Here is a 9,487-nt window from a genome sequence, read left to right as displayed (position 1 = left end):
CATCACTGATGGTGGAAACTTTACACTAGACTTCAGGCAACGTGGATCCTGTGCCTCTCCTGTCTTCCTCCAGACTCTGGGACCTCGATTTCCAAAGGAAATGCAAAATTTGCTTTCGTCAGAAAACATGACTTTGGACCACTCAGCAGCAGTCCAGCTGGTGTCGGTCCACTCTGTTTCCTGAGATCCAGGGTCAACGCAGCCGTCTACCAGCAAGTTTTAGAGCACTTCATGCTTCCTGCTGCTGACCTGCTCTATGGAGATGGAGATTTCAAGTTCCAACAGGACTTGGTGCCTGCACACAGCGCAAAATCTACCCGTGCCTGGTTTACGGACCATGGTATTTCTGTTCTAAATTGGCCCGCCAACTCCCCTGACCTTAGCCCCATAGAAAATCTGTGGGGTATTGTGAAAAGGAAGATGCAGAATGCCAGACCCAAAAACGCAGAAGAGTTGAAGGCCACTATCAGAGCAACCTGGGCTCTCATAACACCTGAGCAGTGCCAGAAACTCATCGACTCCATGCCGCGCCGCATTAACGCAGTAATTGAGGCAAAAGGAGCTCCAACCAAGTATTGAGTATTGTACATGCTCATATTTTTCATTTTCATACTTTTCAGTTGGCCAACATTTCTAAAAATCCCTTTTTTGTATTAGCCTTACACAATATTCTAATTTTGTGACACACGGAATTTTGGATTTTCATTTGTTGCCACTTCAAATCATCAAAATTAAATGAAATAAACATTTGAATGCATCAGTCTGTGTGCAATGAATAAATATAATGTACAAGTTACACCTTTTGAATGCAATTACTGAAATAAATCAAGTTTTTCAAAATATTCTAATTTACTGGCTTTTACCTGTATCTAAATATACTGTATAGCCTTTTAAAAGCGACTAGAATAGTTTGCTGACATTTATTTGCCTCGTTGTGACGTGAAAACTAATTAACCAAGTAACAAAATGTATTAATTCCAGCATCCATCATCGTCAGAATGGGAAGCAACGAGGAGGATGACTTTCCATGATTTGCTCTCCATGCTTTCAAGGGGATTACTAAAGAGGTCATCATGCACACTGACTTGGAGAGATCCGAGATAAGGTCGGCTCGATTCACTTAATCCAGGGAAGGAGGGTATAAAACATCTCGCCATGAAGGAGAAGTCATCATTGGAAAGTTTTCCAGAACGGGAACACTCTGAAAGAAACTAACTCTGAGAATGGTGAGATACATACAGTATATGTATTTATTGACATTGTTTTTTCTGAACATGTTTATGTCTGTGTGATCAGTCAGCCACTGCAACCGTAATGCGCTCCGTCAAATCAGCAGCAACATGTCTTCTCCTGTTGTCTGCTCTTCTCTACTGGGCTGACTCTTACCCCGACATGGTCTCCTCGGATGGTAACGCGCCTCTTTTCCGAGGATCTTACACAGTTCGTACGACACCAGAGTGTTCACGCTGTTATCTTTCTCACAGCTACGTGCAACGAGTGTGCGCTGAAAAAGAACGAGCTTTTCTCCGGGGACTTTCCCATCTATCAGTGTATGGGTTGCTGTTTCTCCAGAGCTTACCCAACACCTCTCAACGTCAAGAAGATGATGATGATCCCCAAAAACTTCACCTCGGAGGCAACGTGCTGCATCGCGAGGAACAGCTACGAGGTAAACAACACATGTGTGAAATTTCTGAGGATGTGACGTTCGAAAACGAGTCAAATCTTTTGAACAGCTCTTTTAAGTGAACAAACCACAATGACCGATTCGCAGTTTATATCATACTTGCCAACCCTCCCGAATTTTCCGGGAGACTCCCGAAATTCAGCGCCTCTCCCGAAAACCTCCCGGGACAAATATTCTCCCGAAAATCTCCTGATTTTCAGCCGGAGCTAGAAGACACGCCCCCTCCAGCTTCATGCGGACCTGAGTGAGGACAGCCTTTTTTCATGACGGGAGGACAACAGGGTGACAAGAACTAAATCATCCAGACTAGAGATAAATTGTATTATTATGTTTATCTTACCTAAAAATAAATATATTTATTAATTTAAAAAAAACAAAAAAAAAACATTTTTACTATATTTTGCTAAAAACATCAAAATTAATTGTATTTTTCTTTGTATTTTTTCCTGACTCCTTATTACATCCAGCCATAGAATTATACATTAAAATAAACATATTTGAAATAATTGATTTTAAATTATCATAATAATTCATTTAAAATGACCATATTTAATTATTAAAATAATTGCTTGTTTATCAACAACTTTAGCATTTTATTCATTACATTTTGAAACTCTCAGACGCCAAGTTATGTTATATTCCTTAAAATTTATTTATGCAAGTTTGAAGTATCAATTATCCAAACAGTTTTGTTTGCATATTTTCAGGATGTACCGTAGATATCTCTATATATATATATATATATATATATATATATATGTATGAAATACTTGACTTGGTGAATTCTAGCTGTCAATATACTCCTCCCCTCTTAACCACGCCCGCAACCACGCCCCACCCCACCCCCGACCACGCCCCCACCCCCCACCTCCCGAAATCGGAGGTCTCAAGGTTGGCAAGTACGGTTTATATACAAATTATACATACAAATTGCCCAGGCATCTGCGTGCCACACAACTGAAGTGGAAAATGAGTCAGAGTCAAAGCATTCGTAGACTTAGACTTAGACTTAGACAAACTTTATTGATCCACAAGGGAAATTGTTCCACACAGTAACTCAGTTACAAAGGATGGAAAGGATAATGCAGTTATAAAGTAGACTAAAAATGTACCATAGTAGCAATATAAAATATAACATATAATGTAATATTTACATATTATACATACGGTATATAATATATACTCATATATTATATTATTATATCATATTATATATATATATTTTTTCTATATAATATATGCAATATATAACAAAGTATATATAATATAATAGCAGCATTTGGATTCACTTTCTCCAATAAAGGATTGAAGGAACTTTATTGTCCTAGCAGCACACATGAGCACACGTGAGACAGATGGCATAAAATGTTGTACCCGAGGTGCCAGATTCAGCTCAACGAGTACCACAAGAACAATAGCATGTACATAATAATTTCAATTGAAAAGGCTATAATTTTTTTTAGATGAGGAACAATTAAAATGCATGTGGGATGGGATATGACACCACCCTACGGAATGTTTACAAAGCAAACAAAATAAAATTATTCTCAATAATTCAAAATACAGGCGACCATTGCCACACAGTGCTTCAAATATTGTGGCTTCACCACATCATAGATATTTTTGAGATATTTATTACATTTTTGTTTTAATTAAGCATTTTCAAGCCTAAAACTGGCTAAACAGATAGATACATAAAGAGAGTCGAGGTTTCTGTGGTTTATCCGTGATACTGTGCTCAATACCGGGGTAGAGCGGAATATACGTTAGGTCAGGAAAAAACACAGAGGCTCTTTCATCTCTACGAGCCTGTTTCGCAGATTTCCCTGCTCTTCAGGGAATTTCAGGGAGTGCAAATCCCCTGAAGAGCAGGGAAACCTGTGAAACAGGCTTGTAGGGATAAATAGCCTCTGTGTTTTTTCCTGACCGTACATAGATAGATAGATAACACAATACACAATAACTCAGATATGGTAACACTAACGAGCAGTAGAGAATATGGAGTGATTTTTGATGCAGAACATAGTTTGCTTTATTTATTATTGAAGTATTTATTGCCACCTTATGTTGTTTATTGTTATATGAGATTTCCACTTGATTTTGTGTTGTTTGCAAATAGTACAGACTTTAAACCCTTTGTAACTTTACAAATGTTGTTTATACAGAGACTGAACAATTTTGGTCCCAGTATTGATCCCTGTGGTACGCCACAAGATACCTTATGAATTCAGTTCAGTTCAGATGATTTATTAGAGGTAAAAAAAAGCAATACATACATTTCCATATTCAGCAAAAGCAACAACAATGTTGCGTTTATACAGTTGCACAGCGGAATAACCATGAGATCAAAAAGAGTATCGGTAAGCAGATTTAAAAAATACTTAAGATCGCCTACCCCTTTGTAATATAGTCAGATTACATAACAGCTGTTGATTGCTTGCAAGAGCAATGAATACCACAAGTTTTTACAGAGGTCAATATCAAATTCATAATAACTGTACAAACATATTTATTAAATTAGATAGAATAGAGGGCAGCACGGTGGCACAGAGGTTAGTGCATCTGCCTCACAATACGAAGGTCCTGAGTAGTGACCGCACGTCACTGATATATATATATATATATATATATATATATATATATATATATATATATATATATATATATATATATATATATATATATATATATATATATACACTTCACTGTGTCCAATGTCCATTGGCTCTTTAATATATACTGTATATATATATATATATATATATATATATATATATATATATATATATATATATATATATATATATATATATATATATACACATATATATACAGACATTGGACCCTACTTGGCAAGTGCAAGTAAAGATGATATCTAATATTTGATTTCAGTTTTATATTGATGGTCTGTGAGGTTAGTACATTCTATTCTATTTTTCTATTGTTTTTTGGCAGGGAAACCCATCAACTTAATTTCATTTATTGATCCAAAATATGTGTTTGAAAAAGGGACGATATATGGATGTCATATATATATGTACTTTTAAATTTATATTCATTTTATAGGTCTCCTTGAAACACAAGATTAGTGATTGGCTATTGTGTTTAATTGTGTTGACCCTGTTTTTTCATCCTGCAGGTAAGACACAAGGACATAATCGTGAGAAACCACACCGGGTGCTATTGCGGCACCTGCATGTTTCACAAGATCTGACAGATAAAAAAATAAGTTATGGGAATGATTCAACTCCACTCCGTAATTTCATATTTGCAATGAGCTTTTCTTTTCTTTTTTTTTAATCTCGATTTAGGAATGCATGTTCTTATGTTGACCAGGTCATCATTTTTGTAGCTTTGTTTTGCTTGTTGTGTCATGTACCCAAACAATGTGAGCCCGTGTGTTGTCCTCATTTGTTGTATATGCAACTTTGAAAATGTTGTCAGTTGTGAATGGAATAAAGCAGATGCAATAAAAGAAAAAAGGGGAATTGTTACTTTATAAGTTGATAGACTCACCTTATTGTTGTGTTCAAAATAAAATGTTCGGCAGGTTAAATGACTTAAAATGTATCCAACAGGTTGACTTATTGGGACTACAATTTAAAAGTTAAAGTTAAAGTACCAATGACTGTCACACACACAATAGGTGTGGTGAAATTATCCTCTGCATTTGACCCATCACCCTTGATCACACCCTGGGAGGTAAGGGGAGCAGTGAGCAGCAGCGGTGGCCATGCCCAGTAATCATTTTGGTGATGTAACCGCCAATTCCAACCCTTGATGCTGAGTGCCAAGCAGCAAGATAATGGGCCCCATTTTTATAGTCTTTGGTATGACTCGGCCGGGGTTTGAACTCACAACCTACCGATCTCAGGGCGGACACTCTAACCACAAGGCCGCTGAGCAGGTTTGTTATTAATTTGTTATTATGTATAATTAAATTAGCCAACAAAACATTAAAAAAACAATTATAAATTGCTGCGTAACCTTTCCAGATTTATGTTCACCCTTTTTGAGTGTCCTTTCAAAACAAATCGTTTTGTCGGCGGTCTTCTTCACATGCAAATTATCTCCTCCAAGCCTCCCCTTCAGCGAACTGCGACTGCATCGCCGCCCCGTCAGCCATATTTATAGTTGTAGCGGTTTGCTTCCATTGAACCATTCGAGCTATACACTACTTTTTATTAAAAATGGCAGGATTATAGCTTTCTCTTTAAAGGGGAACATTATCACAATTTCAGAAGGGTTAAAACCATTAAAAATCAGTTCCCAGTGGCTTATATTTTTCGAAGTTTTTTTCAAAATTTTACCCATCACGCAATATCCCTAAAAAAAGCTTCAAAGTGCCTGATTTTAACCATCGTTATAAACACCCGTCCATTTTCCTGTGACGTCACATAGTGAACCCAACACAAACAAACATGGCGGCAAGAACAGCAAGCTATAGCGACATTAGCTCGGATTCAGACTCGGATTTCAGCGGCTTAAGCGATTCAACAGATTACGCATGTATTGAAACGGATGGTTGTAGTGTGGAGGCAGGTAGCGAAAACGAAATTGAAGAAGAAACTGAAGCTATTGAGCCATATCGGTTTGAACCGTATGCAAGCGAAACCGACGAAAATGACACGACAGCCAGCGACACGGGAGAAAGCGAGGACGAATTCGGCGATCGCCTTCTAACCAACGATTGGTATGTGTTTGTTTGGCATTAAAGGAAACTAACAACTATGAACTAGGTTTACAGCATCTGAAATACATTTGGCAACAACATGCACTCTGAGAGTGCAGACAGCCCAATTTTCATCAATTAATATATTCTGTAGACATACCCTCATCCGCGCTCTTTTCCTGAAAGCTGATCTGTCCAGTTTTGGAGTTGATGTCAGCAGGCCAGGGAAGCTAGGGTCGATATTCTTCTCTTGATCATCTTCGGTGGCATAAGGGACGGTGTGAGCCAAGACATCCAGGGGGTTTAGCTCGCTCGTCTGCGGGAACAAACTGCCGCCATTGCTTGCCGTGCTACCGAGGTTCTTTGTCCCTGAATTGCTCACACACTCCGGCAGATTCAATGGGGGCCTGGCGGCAGATTTCTTTGACTTTATCGTTGGAAATGCATCTGCTTTGAGTGTCGCAGGATATCCACACATTCTTGCCATCTCTGTCGTAGCAGAGCTTTCGTCGGTAAAGTGTGCGGAATAAACGTCCGATTTCTTGCCACTTTCCCATCTTTGGGCCACTGGTGCAACTTGAATCCGTCCCTGTTCGTGTTGTTACACCCTCCGACAACGCACCGATGAGGCATGATGTCTCCAAGGTACGGAAAACAGTCGAAAAAACGGAAAATAACAGAGCTGATTTGACTCGGTGTTTGAGAAAATGGCAGATTGCTTCCCGATGTGACGTCACGTTGTGACGTCATCGCTCCGAGAGAGAATAATAGAAAGGCGTTTAATTCGCCAAAATTCACCCATTTAGAGTTCGGAAATCGGTTAAAAAAATATATGGTCTTTTTTCTGCAACATCAAGGTATATATTGACGCTTACATAGGTCTGGTGATAATGTTCCCCTTTAAAAGCCTTTTAGTTCGTAATGCTACCTACCAATTTGAAATGAATAATGTAGCATTATACATAGCCTGTTTATCTCATCTACAAGTAGTCTGTTTATGTTCATGCTACATCGCTTACGTATCATTACATTTAGTCATCGTGTTATCTAGTAATTGTTGTACAGTGCAGTATAGACAAAGAAGACTGTTTTAAATGTAATACAAAATGCTAACAAACAATGCCAGTGTCCTACTTGGGGCAGCGTGGCCAGCAACTTAAGGGTTCCAGGTTCGATTCCATCTTCCGCCATTCTAGTCACTGCCGTCGTGTCCTTGGACAAGACACTTTACCCACCTTTCTCCCAGTGCCACCCACAGTGGTTTAAATGTAGCTTAAAGATTTAGATAATGGGTTTCAATGTGTAAAGCGCTTTGAGTCTCTAGAGAAAAAGCGCTATATAAATATAATTCACTTCACTTGCAAATAATATCAACGATCAGGAGGAGGCTGTATGCTTACAATTGGTCATATATCTGCTGTTATTGGACTTACCGCTTCATTGTATCCACTGTTTCCATAAATTGTAAGAACTGTCACTGCAATGAAATGTAGTTTTAAACAAATCTTTCTTAATATAAGAAAGTTACGTTTTATAGTCCAAAATATACAAAAGTGGAACATTTTCTTTGCGGCACACAGTGCTGTTTTATTATGCAGCCATACTGGGTTGGACTTTGATCCCAGATTGGACCTGTGTTAGGAAGTTTCCAAATGGATGTTTTACTTAAAGATAGAACAGCACTTTTTGGGGGGAATTTTACTCATCATTCACCCTTAGGCAAGACAAGAACATATGTTTTTATTTTTAAATTCTAAATATTGAATAAATGTCTGCTTATAATAGAGCCTACGTCCTTATTCTGCCCATAAAAGCCCTTAAAAAAAATCCAAACACCTCTATTAAGGTTGTATATACACACTGTAAGTATATATGTAATGAAGTAATGGGCACATTCATAATAACATTTTAATATCTACGTATTTTGATCATTTTAAGCAAACGTGGAGCATTAATTTCAAAAACACATCACGTTGTCTTTTTTCCCCACTACATCACTGATTATTACTCACTGCAGATCTCATGAGCGCAACAAACATAATTATACATCACTTACTGTACAATGTTTGCTGTCATTAGGATGCCGACTGATAGAATCTTGTTATAGTCCCGTTTTAGATGAAAAATGCCTCATAATCCTCGACAAGAAGAGGGGATGGAACCAAATGTCTTTTCGTGTCGTTGTTTCATGTCAAAGTGTACCAACTTGTCGGATTACATCTTTGTCCTTCTACTATCCAGGTGAGAGGCATGATTAATGATCTACAATAGACTTTCACGAGCATGAATAGTTTGTCTGAGTTACCGCTTATAATAACAATATCACTAATACTCTGTTCATATTCAAGTCACAAAACATAAGTGGAATATTGTTGCCGCTTTTCGGATGGTTATTTTATTGGGTTTTATGGGTATAATAGAGGACCTGCCATTAACTCCGCTGTAAGTAGACTTTTATTTACCATTATTTATGAGTTGGAATGCTTTAAAAAATAAATACATCCGTCGTCATGTCTTTCATAATGATAGGCAAAATTTTTTTTTAAAAGTGCAGTTTCTCTTTTAAGTTAAATTTAACAATTTCACTCCCATTAATTAGTTTTGGTACAACACATGTAGGGGTATTGATATGGCTTATTTTGATAATTGAGTAACCTACCGATTAGTTTGTTCGATTAAGCATTAATCGAATGAAACACATTTTGTAGCTTTAATGCATATTATAGAAAAAATTATGCCCTAACCTTCATTCGTCTTAAATATGTTGAAATTGCACTTTTAACATGTGTACATTAATAATTCCATCCATCCATTTTCTACCGCTTATTCCCTTTGGGGTCGCGGGGGGCGCTGGAGCCTATCTCAGCTACAATCGGGCGGAAGGCGGGGTACACCCTGGACAAGTCGCCACCTCATCGCAGGGCCAACACAGATAGACAGACAACATTCACACTCACATCCACACACTAGGGCCAATTTAGTGTTGCCAATCAACTTATCCCCAGGTGCATGTCTTTGGAGGTGGGAGGAAGCCGGAGTACCCGGAGGGAACCCACACAGTCACGGGGAGGACATGCAAACTCCACACAGAAAGATCCTGAGCCCGGGATTGAACCCAAGACTACTCA

At 38.1% G+C, this 9,487-nt stretch overlaps 1 protein-coding gene across 1 annotated transcript; it reads left to right on the top strand.

Moving 5' to 3' along the window:
* Positions 1-1,094: 1,094 nt before the first annotated feature.
* On the top strand, positions 1,095-5,146 carry cga (glycoprotein hormones, alpha polypeptide). Its single transcript, XM_061967939.2, has 4 exons — positions 1,095-1,226; positions 1,297-1,408; positions 1,485-1,669; positions 4,827-5,146. The coding sequence occupies exons 1-4, from the start codon at positions 1,224-1,226 to the stop codon at positions 4,899-4,901; spliced, it is 375 nt and encodes a 124-aa protein (XP_061823923.1). The 5' UTR covers positions 1,095-1,223; the 3' UTR covers positions 4,902-5,146.
* The last annotated feature ends 4,341 nt before the right edge of the window (positions 5,147-9,487 follow it).

The sequence above is a fragment of the Nerophis lumbriciformis genome, linkage group LG08 (assembly GCF_033978685.3).
Source record: "Nerophis lumbriciformis linkage group LG08, RoL_Nlum_v2.1, whole genome shotgun sequence".
NCBI classification, from domain to species: Eukaryota; Metazoa; Chordata; class Actinopteri; order Syngnathiformes; family Syngnathidae; genus Nerophis; species Nerophis lumbriciformis.
Note: the sequence above shows the minus strand (reverse complement) of the source record. Positions and strands in the feature narration are given on the sequence as shown.